The following is a 15,054-nucleotide window of genomic DNA, read 5'->3' as shown; positions in this document are numbered from 1 at the left end:
TCTCCGAAGTGGGATGCAGAATGTATTCTTAATAGATTTAATTATGTCAATTGACCTAGATGTCCCCTGAAACCATGGTCCCCAAACCCCCGCCACTGCTACACTGGCTTTCGAAGAGTTTGGTTTATTCAGAAAACGTCTTTGCTTTTGGTTCAGTCCAGTTATGCTGACTTCTCCTGTGTTGTGTGTTGTCTTTCCCTTCACCTAAAATAGTTCTTGTTTACTATCTAATTAGTAGACTTGTAACCATCGAAGTATATTTTCTTCTCTGTTTAAACTATTTCTTGAGTTCTTATAATAGCGGTCTCATACAATATTTGTTCTTTTGCAACTGACTAATTTCACTCAGCGTAATGCCTTCCAGATTCCTCTATGTTATGAAATGTTTTACGGATTCATCATTGTTCCGTATCAATGTGTAGTATTCCATTGTGTGAATATACCATAATTTATCCATTCATCCGTTGATGGGCACCTTGGTTGCTTCCATCTTTTTGCTATTGTGAACAGTGCTGCAGTGAACACGGGTATGCATGTATCTGTTCATGTAAAGGCTCTTATTTCTCTAGGATATGTTCCACAGATTGGGATTGCTGGATCGTATGGCAGTTCTATTTCTAGCTTTTTAAGGAAGCACCAAATCGATTTCCAAAGTGGCTGTACCATTATACATTCCCACCAGCAGTGTATAAGTGTTCCAGTCTCTCCAGTCTCTCTAACATTTATTATTTTGTGTTTTTTGGATTAATGCCAACCTTGTTGGAGTGAGATGGAATCTCAATGTAGTTTTTATTTGCATTTCTCTGATGGCTAATGATCGTGATCATTTTCTCAGGTATCTGTTATTTACCTGAGTGTCATCTTTAGTGAAGTTCCTGTTCATATCCTTTTCCCATTTTTTATTTGGGTTATTTGTCTTTTTGTAGTTGAGTTTTCACAGTATCATGTAAATTTTAAAGATCAGGTGCTGATCAGGAATGTCATAGCTAAAAATTTTTTCCCAGTCTGTAGGTAATGTTTTTACTCTTTTGGTGAAGTCTTTGGATGGGCATAGGTGTTTGATTTTTAGGAGCTCCCAGTTATCTAGCTTCTGTTCTGGTGTTTGTGCATTGTTAGTAATGTTTCATATACTGTTTATGCCATGTATTGGGGCCCCTAGCGTTGTCCCTATTTTTCTTCCATGATCTTTTTTGTTTTAGATTTTATATTTAGGTCTTCGGGTCATTTTGAGTTAGTTTTTGTGCATGGTGTGAGGTATGGGTCTTGTTTCATTTTTTTGCAGATGGATATCCAGTTATACCAGCACCATTTGTTAAAGAGACTGTTTTTTCCCCCATTTAACTGACTTTGGGCCTTTGTCAAATATAAGCTGCTCATATGTGTTTATATCTGGATTCTCAATTCTGTTCCATTGGTCAATGTATCTGTTCTTGTAACAGTACCAGGCTGTTTTGACTACTGTGGTGGTATAATAGGTTCTAAAATCAGGCAGAGTGAGCCTTCCTACTTTGTTCTTCTTTTTCAGTAACGCTGTACTTATCTGGGGCCTCTTTCCCTTCCATATGAAGTTGGTGATTTGTTTCTCCATGTCATTAAAAAATGTTGTTGGTATTTGGATCGCAATTACATTGTATCTATAGGTCACTTTTGGTAGAAGAGACATTTTTACAATGTTAAGTCTTCCTATCCATGAGCAAGGTATGTTTTTCCGCTTATGTAGGTCTCTTTTGGTTTCTTGCAGTAGTGTATTGTAGTTTTCTTTGTATAGGTCTTTTACATCTCTGGGAAGACTTAGTCCTAAGTATTTTATCTTCTTGGGGCTACTGTAAATGATATTGATTTGGTGATTTCCTCTTCAATGTTCTTTTTGTTGGTGTAGAGGAATCCAACTGATTTTTGTATGTTTATCATGTATCCCGATACTCTGCTGAACTCTTCTATTAGTTTCAGTAGCTTCCTTGAGGATTCTTTAGGGTTTTCTGTGTATAAGATCATGTCATCTGCAAATAGAGATACTTTTACTTCTTCCTTGCCAATCTGGATGCCTTTTATTTCTTTATCTAGCGTAATTGCTTTGGCTAGGACCTCCAACACAATGTTGAATAAGAGTGATGATAAAGGGCATCCTTGTCTGGTTCCCGTTCTCAAGGGGAATGCTTTCAGGCTCTCTCCAATTAGGATAATGTTGGCTACTGGCATTGTATCCCAAAACCCAGTGCCGTTGAGTCGATTCCAACTCATAATGACCCTATAGGACAGGGTAGAACTGCCCCACAGAGTTTCCAAGGAGCGCCTGGAGGATTCGAACTTCCGACCCTTTGGATAGCAGCTGTAGCACTTAACCACTATGCCACCAGGGTTTCCTGGCATTGTATAAATGCCCTTTATTATGTTGAGGAATTTTCCTTCTATTCCTGTTTTGCTGAGAGTTTTTATCATGAACGAGTGTTGAACTTTGTCAAATGCCTTTTCTTCATCAATTGATAAGATCATGTGGTTCTCCTCTTTTGTTTTATTTATATGATGGATTACATTCATTGTTTTTCCAATGTTGAACCATCCTTGTGTACCTGGTATGAATCCCACTTGGTCATGGTGATTTATTTTGATATGTTGTTGAATTCTATTGGCTAGAACATTGTTGAGGATTTTTGCATCTAAATTCATGAGAGGTATAGGTCTGTAATTTTCTTTTTTTGTTGTGTCTTTCCTCGTTTGGTATCAGAGATATGCTGGTTTCATAGAATGAGTTTGGGAGTATCCCATGCTTTTCTGTGCTCTGAAATACCTTTAGTAGTAGTGGTGTTAACTGTTCTCTGAAAGATTGGTAGAACTCTGCAGTGAAGCTGTCAGGCCAGTGCTTTTTTTTGTTGGGAATTTTTTAATTTCCCTTTTAATCTCTTCTTTTGTTATGGGCTCATTTAGTTGTTCTACCTCTGTTTGTGTTAGTTTAGGTAGGTAGTGTGTTTCTAGGAATTTGCTCATATCTTCTAGGTTTTCAAATTTGTTAGAGTACAATTTTTCATAGTAATATGATATGATCCTTTTAATTTCCGTTGGGTCTGTTGTGATATATCCCATCTCATTTCTTATTCAGGTCATTTGCTTCCTCTCCTGTTTTTCTTTTGTCAGTTTGGCCAATGATTTATGAATTTTGTTGATTTTTTTCAAAGAACCAGCTTTTGGTCTTCATAACTCTTTAAATTTTTTTTTCTGTTCTCTATTTCATTTAATTCTGCTCCAATTTTTATTATTTGCTTTCTTCTGGTGCCTGAGGGTTTTATTTGTTGCTTCCTATCTATTTGTTCAAATTGTAGGGATAATTCTTTGATTTTTGCCCTGTCTTCTTTTTGTAAGTGTGCATTAATTGATATAAATTGGCCTGTGAGCGCTGCTTTCACTGTGCCCCAAAGGTTCTGATAGGAAGTGTGTTCATTCTTATGGGATTCTGTGAATTTCTTTATTCCATCTTTAATGTCTTCTATAACCCCTTTTTTTTTTTTTTATTTTTTTATAACCCAGTCGTTTTTGAGCAGGGTATTGTTCAGTTTCCAAGTGTTTGATTTCTTTTCCCTACTTTTTCTTTTGTTCTGCTGTTATGGCCTTATGGTCAGAGAAGATGCTTTGTAATATTTCAATGTTTTGGATTCTATTAAGCTTTGCTTTATGGCCTAATATGTGGTCTGTTCTAGAGAATGTTCCATGTGCTCTAGAAAAGAAAGTATACCTGGCTGCTGTTGGGTGGAGTGTTCTGTATATGAGGTCAAGGTGGTTGATTGTGGCATTTAGATCTTCTATGTCTTTATTGAGCTTCTTTCTGGATGTTCTGTCCTTCACCGAAAGTGGTGTGTTGAAGTGTCCTACTGTTATTGTGGAGCTGTCCATCTCACTTTTCAGTGCTGTTAGAGTTTGTTTTATGTATCTTGAAGCTCTGTCATTGGGTGCATAAATATTTAATATGTTTATGTCCCCCTGGTATAAAAAACCTTATATATTGTCCCTTTAATCATTATGTCGTGTACTTCCTTACCTTTGTGCTGGATTTAACTTTAAAGTCTCTTTTGTCAGAAATTAATATTGCCACTCCTGCTCTTTTTTGATTGTTGTTTGCTTGATGTATTTATGTTTCCATCCTTTGAGATTTAGTTTGTTTGTGTCTCTATGTCTAAGGTGTGTCTCTTGTAGGCAGCATATAGACAGATTGTGTTTTTTAAATCCATTCTACCACTCTCTGTCTCTTTATTGGTGTATTTAGTCCATTTACATTCAGCTTAATTATGGATAGATAGGAGTTTAGTGCTGCCATTTTGATGCCTTTTTTTTGTGCTCTGTTAACAGTTTCTTTTTCCCACTTAATTTTTTGTGCTGAGTAGTTTATTTTATATATTGTCTTTTCCTCTTATTCGTTGTTGAGTTTGTTTTTGCTGAGTCTATTTTTTTCTTGTATTTCATTTTGATGAGTAGGGTTGTTAGTCTCCTTTGTGGGTACCTTAATATTTACTCCTATTTTTCTAAGTTTAAACTCACTTTTATTTCTTTATGTCACCTTGACTTCCTCTGCATATGAAAGATCTATGACTATGTTTCTTAAAAAAAAAATTTAGCCCCTCTTTATTGTTTCAGTGTTGTCTTCTTTTACATAATGACATCACTGTTTCCCTATTTTAGGTGTTTTTTTTTTTTTATCTTGGTTTGTTTTTGTGATTTCTCTTTGTGGGTTGACATCTGGTTGCTCTGTCCTGTGTTCTAGTCTTGGGTTGATATCTGATATTATTGATTTCCTAACCATAGAACTCCCTTTAATATTTCTTGTAGTTTTGGTTTGGTTTTAATGAATTCCCTAGACTTCTTTTTATCTGGAAATGTCCTAATTTTGCCTTCATATTTGAGAGAGAGTTTTACTGGCTATGTGATTCTTGGTAGGCAATTTTTTTCCTTAAATGCTTTATATAAGGCATCCCGTTGCCTTCTTGCTTGCATGGTTTCTGCCAAGTAGTCCGAGCGTATTTGTATTGACTCTGCTTTGTAGGTGACTTTTCATTTATTCCTTGCCACTCTTAAAATTCTCTCTTTATGTTTGGTTTCAGCAGGTTTGATTATAATATGTCTTTGTGAGTTTCTTTTGAGATCTACCTTATGTAATAGGAGTTCGATGAGCATCTTGGATAGATATCTTCTCATGTTTCACGATATCAGGGACATTTTCTGCCAACAAATCTTCAACAATTCTCTCTGTATTTTCTGTTATCCCTCCCTGTTCTAGTAGTCCAGTCACTCATAGGTTATTTCTCTTGATAGAGTCCCACGTGATTCTTGGGGTTTCTTCATTTTTTTTAATTCTTGTATCTCATTTTTCTTTGAATATATCGGTGCCAAGTGTTTTATCTTCAATCTCACTAATTCTGCCTTTCGCTTCCTCAATTCTACGCCTCTGAATTTCCGTGGAGTTGTCGAATTCTGTAATTTTATTGTTAATCTTCTGAATTTCTGATTGCTGTCTCTCTGTGGATTCTTGCAGCTTATTAAAATTTTCAGTATTTTCTTGAATAACCTTTTTAATTTCTTCAACTGCTTTATCTGTATGTTCCTTGGCTTGTTCTGTGTTTTGCCTGATCCCCTTCCTGATCTCTTGAAGAGTTCTGTATATTAATTTTTTGTATTCTGAATCTGGTAATTCCAGGAAGATACCTTCATCCTTAAGATTCCTTGATTCTTTGGTTTGAGAGCTTGTTGAAGTGATCATGGTCTGCTTCTTTATGTGATTTGATATTGACTGTTGTCCCTGAGCCATCTATAAGGTATTTATTAGTTTACATTTGCCTACTGTATCCTAGCTTCTTGCTTTATTTTGTTTTGATATGCCCAAATAGGCTGCTTGAGTGAGCTAGCTTGATTGTTTTTGCCTTTGAAGCTCTGACGTCCTGTCACCAGATGGCTAGAGCTGTTACCAGGTATGTGAGCCTAGGAGTCCATTCACTTTTCTTGTATGGATTCAGGTTAGGTGTCCAGGTAGTTGGTCATCAAGTGTGCCATACAGGCTCCGTCCTCCAGTCTTTGAGGGGCAGGGGTGATTGGTTTAGGCACATTTATCTGGTTGTAGTAGGGGGTCAAGCTCTGAACAAGGCATGGGGCTGAAAACTGTCCTCCGAGTGTCTGTGAGGAAAGTGCATCCCTGTTCCCTAGAGTGCACAGGTGGGTGGATTCTGCAGCTGGATCGAGGACATGCATTGCTTTTGTTTGTAACTACTGGGAGGTACCACTTATCCTTGGACCCCTGTCACAGTTGGCTAGGTGACGTGGGTGGAGCCGCCAGTCCTCAGGCCCCTGATGTGGGTAGGTGAGGACCCTGTTTAATAGGCAAAGTGGTGTCAAACATCAAACGCCCACCTCTCTGCCACACAGCTGAAACAGTTGTAGTCTGCCAACAAGGGCCTATTCTCCTGCTATGGGCCCACACGGGTCCTGTTTGTGCCTGGACAGGAGCTGCTTCTGTCCTGAGCTCCTCAGCTTAGAGGAGCTGACGGATTATCTTTTCCCCCAGTTGTTAATTTATTCCTTCTCCAAGGTGAGAGAATGGCTCAGGGCATGCAGCAGAGCCTATCTCAGGCCCAGGGAAATCGATAGCCACTGAAGCCGGCTTGGGGGCTGGGAGCATGTTAAAATAAACACAAGTACTTTGCTTTTGCTGAGAGTGTCATTCTTCTCTGGTTCCGGAGGTGTGAGTGAGCTGTGTGGCTTGCTGTTTCCCCCTGAAGAAACCATGTCCAGAATGCTGCTGTGAGCCCCACCGCAGTCCTTCCAGGGAATGGTGCCTGAGGGTTCCTGGCGATTTAGGTCTGACAGCTCCTCGCCGCTGCTGAGCTGTCTCTCCCTCCCCCAGCCACTCAGTTTTCTGACTTTGCCTTTGATGTTCAGGGCTCCTAGCTTGTCATAAATATAATCGTTTCACTTGTTTTTTTTCGGTCTTTGTTGTAAGAGGGATCGCTGGAAGTGTCTGACTACTTTGCCTTCTCGGCCCCACCTCCCAGTTCTTTCCTCTTGAGTCTCAGTGGGGACTTGGGCCGTCAAGAATTCAATTTTATAATATCAGGTGTTGGTAAGGATGTCTACATCCTTACTGGAACTCTCACACCTTGCTAGTGGGACTCTAAGTTGGTACAACCATTTTTCAAAACTGTTTGATAATAGCCACAGTTGCCAAACACATATCCACCTTATTTCTGAACAGTTACACGTGCCAACCAAAGACGTGTACAAAAATGCTCATGTTGTTATTGTTAGGTGCTATCAACACCTATCGGAACGACACACTGCCTAGTCCTGAGCCATCCTCGCAATCATTTCAATATTTGAGCCCATTTTTGCAGCCATTGTGTGAGTCCATCTCATTGAGGGTCTCCCTTTTTCTCTCTGACCCTCTACCACACGTGATGTCCTTCTCCAGGGACTGGTCCTTCATGATAGCACGTCCAAAGTACATGAGAAAAGTCTTGCCATCCTCAATCCTAAGGAGCATTCTGGCTGTACATCTTCCTAGATGGATTTGTTTGTTCTTCTGGCATGGTATATTCAATATTCTTCACCAACACCACAATTCAAAGGCATCAGTTCTTCACTCTTCCTTATTCATTGTCCAGGTTTCGCATGCATGTGAGACGATTGAAAATACAGTAGCTTGGGCCATGTTCACGTTAGTCCTTAAAGTGACATCTTTGCTTTTTAACACTTCAAAGAGGTCTTTTGCAGCTGATTCACCCAGTGCAGTATGTCATTTGATTTTTTGACTGCTGCTTCCATCGGGGTTGATTGCAGATCCAAGTAAAATGAAATCCTTGATGACTTCAATCTTTTCTCCCTTTATCATGATGTTGCTTTGTTGGTCCAGTTGTGAAGATTTTTGTTTTCTTTATGTTGAGGGATAATCCATACTGAAGGCTGTGGTCTTTGATCTTCATCAGTAAGTGCTTCAAATCCTCCCTTTGCTTTCAGTAAGCAAGGTTGTGTCATCTGCATAATGCTGGTTGTTCATGAATCTTCCTCCAATCCTGACACCCCATTCTTCTTTATATAGTCCAGCTTCTCTGCTTAAATGCCTCAGAGTGCCTATTTCAGAGGCAACCTAAATGACCCTCAATGAAAAAGGAAAAATAAGTATGATGTGTTCATGTAATGACATCTATATAGCAACAGAAAGCAAACCACTGCTATATCCAACAACATGGATGAATCTTACAGATATTATATTGAGTGAAAACAAGCAGACAAATATAGATATTCAAAGTATATAATGTATAATTGTATAGGGAGTACATAACGTATAATTCAATTTATGTAAAATTAAGAACAGGCAAAAGTGGTTTATAATGATGTAGTCAACCTGCTGGTTATCGTTCTGAGAGATCAGTGGTGACTGAGGGACCAGAAATGGTCTATATTTGACATGAGTGGTTGTTACATTGAAGCCCTGGTGGCGTAGTGATTAAGTGCTACGGCTGCTAACTAAAAAGTTGGCAGTTCGAATCCACCAGGCGCTCCTTGGAAACTCTGTGGGGCAGTTGTACTGTGTCCTATAGTGTCGCTATAAGTTGGCAATGAAATGGGTTTTTGTTTTTTGGTTGTTACATGGGGGTATGTTTATATAAAGTTATTGAACTGTACAGTCACAATTAGTATACTACATGTAAGTTACAGCTGGATAAAAAAAGGAGAATAAAGTTTATGGAGGACATAACATTTGCCACACCCTGAGAGTAAAATATGCTAAAACTTGCTAAAGCCAGAAACTGTGTAAGGTGGAAACCTGCCAGAGAAGGAAAACCCAAATATTTTCCACTGAAATGAGTGATAGAAAAGTGGTAAAACTGCACCCTGTGAAAGGCAGAAAAGTTGCGACACCCGGAAAAACATGGTGGTCCTGTTAAGTTCCGGTTCTCACAGGTTTCACTGTGGTAAACAAGAAAGCTCTGCCCCACCTGCCAGGTGCTGTCACGTGAGAAAGAAAATAAGCTAGAAGTTAGAGGAGCCAGGACAGCCTCAGGCACCTTCCTTCAGCCTAACATTCCCAATTTGGGCACTTGCAGCTCTGTGACAGGGCTCCTTGTGTTGTGAACTCAAGCCCGACAGCCCACGGGACACATGACGTCACTGTGCTCAAGGTGAAATTTTCTGAACTCTGGTGCTTCGGTGTCTGTGGAATGGGTTGGCACCAGATTCGTGCCCCGACCTGTGTCTCTCCTTGTTCCCAGAGCCCGCAGTGGTGTTTGCCAAGGAGCAGCCAGCACGGAGTGAGGTGCAGGTGGACGTGGGGGCCAGCGCCACATTGAGCTGTGAGGTGGCACAGGCCCAGACGGAGGTGGCGTGGTACAAGAATGGAAAGAAGCTGAGTTCGAGCTCAAGGGTGCGTGTGGAGGCCACGGGCCGCAGGCGGCGGCTGGTGGTGCAGCACGCGGGCAAGGCGGACGCCGGGGAGTACAGCTGTGAGGCCGGCGGCCAGAAGGTCTCCTTCCGCCTGGATGTCACAGGTGAGTGACTGTTCGCCTTGTTTGAGGAAGATGATGGGACTGACTTATCGCCCCAATGGACCCTGGGGTCCTCTATCCTTGGACTTCATGTCTTCTTATTTCCCATTCCTCTTACCATCCTGCATTCCTGCCTGTGGATGGGAGCAAAGGAGGCCGTCCTGAGAGTGTGCACTGAAGGGAGAGGGGCTGTTCTTCCCCTCAGGTGGTATTTCCAGGCAGGAATGGTTAGTCACTCTTTCCCAGCCCCTGCCCAGAACCCTCCTTCTCTTCTTTGGTTTCCAGGACTCTGGCTCTGTCTGGTGCTTGGGGCCTGAGATAGACCAGGTGTCTCTCACCTGGAATATGTGAATGTCCTCCTGTTGGCTGGTCTGGGAATTCCCACATTCCTTACCCACAACCATATGGGGCTTCTCTAGTTTGAGATACGTGAATTCCATTCTGGCATGGAAGTAGATACTTCAGCCATGCGTTCATACTGGTATCTCAAAGCTAATCTTTTTTCAAAATAATTTATTTTATTTTTGTTGTCGTTGAGAATATACACAGCAGAACATACACCAGTTCAACAATTTCTGCATGTATAATTCAGTGAAACTGATTACATTCTTGGAGCTGTGCAACTGTTTTTACCCTCCGTTTCTGATTTGTTATTCCTCCATTAACATAAACTCATTGCCCCCTTAATTTCCTGTCTAACCTTTCAATTTTCTGTTGTCAGTTTGGTCCCATATAGATATATCTTAAAACAGCACAATGCTCAAGGCAGATATTCTTTACTAGTTAAGCTGAACTATTTGTTTTTAAGATGTCAGTGGATATCTTTGGTTTAAAGTTTAAAGATTATCTCAGGGCAGTGGTTTCTGGGGTTCATCCAGCCTCTATGGCTCCAGAAAGACTGGATTTCATGAGCATTTGAAATTCTGTCCCGCATTTTCTCCCTTTTGATCAGGATTCTTCTATAGAATCTTTGATCAAAATGTTCAGTAGTGGTATCAAGGCTGAATTTTGAGTTATCACAGTTGGGTGCTCTGAGCCACTGTTGCTTTCCTTTGACCTGAATGTGGAAGCCCTCTGTGCACTTGTCTGTATAAAATCTAGATCCGTGTACTGTTGTAAGGTCTGTTGAAAGCAAATGAGATTTGAGATTCTCTTTTTAAAGCAAATAGCATTTTCTCTTTGTCTTCAGTTAGAATATTTTGTATGAAATTTCCCTTGGAGTTTGACATATAAATTTAGGAATAGGAAGTAATAAGTAGCCTCTGCTGTAGGGTCACTGTGAATCAGAATTGACTTGACGGCAGTGGGTTTGGCTTGGTTTTGGCCACATCAGCAGACCTTGTTAATGATGAGTTACTGTAGTAGCAACCACAGATTGGTAAAGCAGTATTTATTTCACAGAATTCCCCTAATGATCACTGCGTGTCTGTACCCTCCTGGCTGGTTCGTAGAAAAGTATGAGAATGAACTTTATTTTCCTTTTGTTTAAAGTCTTTTAACCTCAAATTAGGGCTACATTCCCACATTTGACCACTAGGGGTCACAACATAATACATTCATCAGTATATAATATTTTGGAGCCCTGGTGGCATAGTGGGCAGGAGGACAGCTGCTAACCAAAGGTTGTCAGTTTAAATCCACCATCTGCTTCTTGGAAACCCTATGGGAAAGTTCTACTCTGTCCTCTGTAGGGTTGCTCTGAGTCAGAATTGACTCCACGGCACCTAACAACACCAACAATGTAAAACTTTATTGGTATACCTGTTGCCGTTGGGTTGATTCTAAGTCACAGTGACCCTACTGGACAGAGTAGAACTGCCTCATAGGGTTTCCAAATAGCAGCTGGTGGATTCGAACTGCTGACCTTTTCATTAGCAGCTGAGCTCTTAACCATTGTGCCACCAGGGCTCCATAGATACCAAACACCTTGATATATATCTCTTGAGCTTTATTATAATGGAATATTAACAATTATTTTATGCAAATAATTTTGAAAAGTTTTGCTAAATTGACGATTTCCTAGAAAACTTTTGACTTGAGAAGAAACAGGCAACTCAAACAGCCTTATAACAGTAAAACGGTAGACCCGGTAGTTAAAAATCTTCTCACAGAGCAAAATATAAGCATGTGTGTACTATTCTGGAAAGAAATTATTCCAAGTTTATCGAGAATCTTACGGAGAACACAAAAAATAATAAATTTTCCAACTCGTTTTATGCAGCTAGCATACTAAAATCTGACAAAAAGAGAATCAAGAGTTAAAATTATGGGTCTGTCTCTTATGGATATCAAGGCCAATATCCTAAAGAAAATTTTGGCACAGAGAATTTAGCAATATATGTAGAGGATAATATGCTATGACCAGGGTCATAGTCTAGGAATGCAAGTTTGGTTTAGCGTTAGCAATATTAGAAAATCAGTATAAACAAAAACTAGACAAGAGGAAGCGGGGAAGCCAGGGCAGAAATGGGGAGAGTGCTGACACATTGTGGGGAATGCAGCCATTGTCGTGGAACACTCAGCGTACAACTATCGAACAGGAAGCTAATTTGCTCTGTAAACTTTCACCTAAAGCACATTAAAAAAACAAAACAAAACTATGAGATAAGCAAAAAAATAAATGGGAAACTAATACAAAAAACAAAAATCAATATAAACTATAAAATTAGCAGATCGATAGAGAAAAACTATTTGATTATTTCAATAAATGCAGAATAAGTGCTTGATAAAACTTCATATCCTTAATCTAGAGTATTTGATAAAATTTAGCATCAATTTATGGTAAAAAAATCCCTAACAAACTAGAAATAAAAGGGAACTTCTTTAATTTGATAAAGAAGAAGAATTAACACATTTGAATTGCAGTGTTGGTGAACAGCCAGAAGAACGAACAAATCAGTCTTCGAAGAAATACAACCAGAATACTCCTTAGAAGCAAGGAGGGCTAAAGTTCGTTTTGCTTACTTACGGTGCGTTATCAGGAAAGGCCAATTTCTAGAAAAAGACATCATATTTGGTAAAACAAAGTGTCCATGAAAACAAGGGAAACCTTCAATGAGATAGATTGAACAGTAGCCATATCAAATGGACTCAAACATATAAAAGCTTATGAAAATGGCTTAGTATCAGGCAATATATATCAGGTATATTATTTTTTTATATTATACATAAGGTCGCCGTGAGTCGGAACCAACTCAATGGCAACTAACAACAACAAAAACTACAGAAAATGTAGGAAACTTTGTACTTAAAGTAGAACCTTGAACACTTTCCCTTTAAAATTGGAACAGTACAAGGATGCCCACTGTCACCACTTCTATCCACGATTGTACAGCATAGTAAAGAGATAAATGAAATAAAAGGTATACAAGTTAGAAACAATGAAAGTGTCACTCACTGATGATATGATTATAAACACAAAATACCCAAAAGATAAATTATTAGCAGTAGTAGGAGAATCGAGAATAATTGCCACCTACAAAATGAATATACAAACACACGTCATTATTTATATACTGTTGTTGTTGTTGTTAGGTGCCCGGTCCTGTGCCATCCTCACAATTGTTGTTATGCTTGAGCTCATTGTTGCAGCCACTGTGTCAATCCACCTCGTTGAGGGTCTTCCTCTTTTCTGCTGACCCTGTACTCTGCCAAGCATGATGTCCTTCTCCAGGGACTCATCCCTCCTGACAACATGTCCAAAGTATGTAAGACGCAGTCTCACCACCCTTGCTTCTAAGGAGCATTCTGGTTGTACTTCTTCTAAGACAGATTCATTCGTTCTTCTGGCAGTCCATGGTATATTCAATATTCTTCGCCAACACCACAATTCAAAGGCATCAACTCTTCTTCGGCCTTCCTTATTCATTATCCAGCTTTCACATGCATATGATGTGATTGAAAATACCATGGCTTGGGTCAGGCGCACCTTAGTCTTCAGGGTGACATCTTTGCTCTTCAACACTTTGAAGAGGTCCTTTGCAGCACATTGGCCCAAAGCAATGTGTCTTTTGATTTCTTGACTGCTGCTTCCATGGCTGTTGATTGTGGATCCAAGTAAAATGAAATCCTTGACAACTTCAATCTTTTCTCCGTTTATCATGATATCATTCATTGGTCCAGTTCTGAAGATTTTTGTTTTCTTTATGTTGAGGTGTAACCCATACTGAAGGCTGTGGTCTTTGATCTTCATTAGTAAGTGCTTCAAGTCCTCTTCAGTTTCATCAAGCAAGGTTGTGTCATCTGCATAATGCAGGTTGTTAATGAGTCTTCCTCCAATCCTGATGCCCTGTTCTTCTTCATATAGTCCAGCTTCTGGTAATATCTGTTCAGCATACAGATTAAATAGGTATGGTGAAAAAATACAACCCTGACCCACACCTTTCCTGACTTTAAACCAATCAGTATCCCCTTGTTCTGTCCGAACAACCGCCTCTTGATCTATGTACAGGTTCCTCATGAGCACAATTAAGTGTGTTCTGGAATTCCCATTTTTCGCAGTGTTATCCATAGTTTGTTATGATCCACACAGTCAAATGCCTTTGCATAGTCAATAAAACACAGGTAAACATCTTTCTGGTATTCTCTGCTTTCAGCCAGGATCCATCTGACATCAGCAATGATATCCCTGGTTCCACACCCTCTTCTGAAACTGGCCTGAATTTCTGACAGTTCCCTGTCCATATACTGCTGCAGCCGGTTTTGAATGATCTTCAGCAAAATTTTGCTTGCGTGTGATATTAATGTTATTGTTCTATAATTTCCACATTTGGGTGGATCACCTTTCTTGGGAATAGGCATAAATATGGATCTCTTCCAGGCAGTTGGCCAGGAAGCTGTCTTCCATATTTCTTGGCATAGACAAGTGAGCACCTTCAGCGCTGCATCTGTATGTTGAAACATCTCAATTGATATTCCATCAATTCCTGGAGCCTAGTTTTTCGCCAATGCCTTCAGAGCAGCTTGGACTTCTTCCTTCAGTACCATCGGTTCCTGATCATATGCCACCTCTTGAGATGGTTGAACATCGACTAATTCTTTTTGGTGTAATGACTCTGTGTATTCCTTCCATCTTCTTTTGATGCTTCCTGCGTCATTTAATATTTTTCCCATGGAATCTTTCACTATTGCAAGGCTTGAATTTTTTCTTCAGTTCTTTCAGCTTGAGAAATGCCAGGCGTGTTCTTCCCTTTTGGTTTTCCATCTCCAGCTCTTTGCACATGTCATTATAATACTTTACTTTGTTTTCTGGAGCTGCCCTTTGAAATCTTCTCTTCAATCCTTTTACTTCATCAATTCTTCCTTTTGCTTTAGCTGCTCGACCCTCAAGAGCAAGTTTCAGAGTCTCCTCTGACATCCATCTTGGTCTTTTCTTTCTTTCCTGTCTTTTCAGTGACCTCTTGCTTTCTTCATGGATGATGTCCTTGATGTCATTCCATAACTCGTCTGGTCTTCAGTCACTAGTATTCAGTGGGTCAAATCTATTCTTGAGATGGTCTCTAAATTCAGGTGGGATATACTCAAGGTCATATTTTGG

At 39.8% G+C, this 15,054-nt stretch overlaps 1 protein-coding gene across 1 annotated transcript in view; it reads left to right on the top strand.

Moving 5' to 3' along the window:
• OBSCN (obscurin, cytoskeletal calmodulin and titin-interacting RhoGEF) overlaps nt 1-15,054 on the top strand; it is a 224,764-nt gene that overhangs the window by 32,123 nt on the left and 177,587 nt on the right. The window contains exon 11 of the mRNA XM_064279626.1: nt 9,246-9,521. Coding sequence (XP_064135696.1) covers nt 9,246-9,521 — 276 coding nt within the window. The remainder of the gene's footprint in view (nt 1-9,245; nt 9,522-15,054) is intronic.

This window comes from Loxodonta africana, chromosome 2 (assembly GCF_030014295.1).
Source record: "Loxodonta africana isolate mLoxAfr1 chromosome 2, mLoxAfr1.hap2, whole genome shotgun sequence".
Taxonomy (NCBI): domain Eukaryota; kingdom Metazoa; phylum Chordata; class Mammalia; order Proboscidea; family Elephantidae; genus Loxodonta; species Loxodonta africana.
The sequence above is the reverse complement of the archived record's forward strand: the minus strand, read 5'-3'. Positions and strand labels throughout refer to the sequence as shown.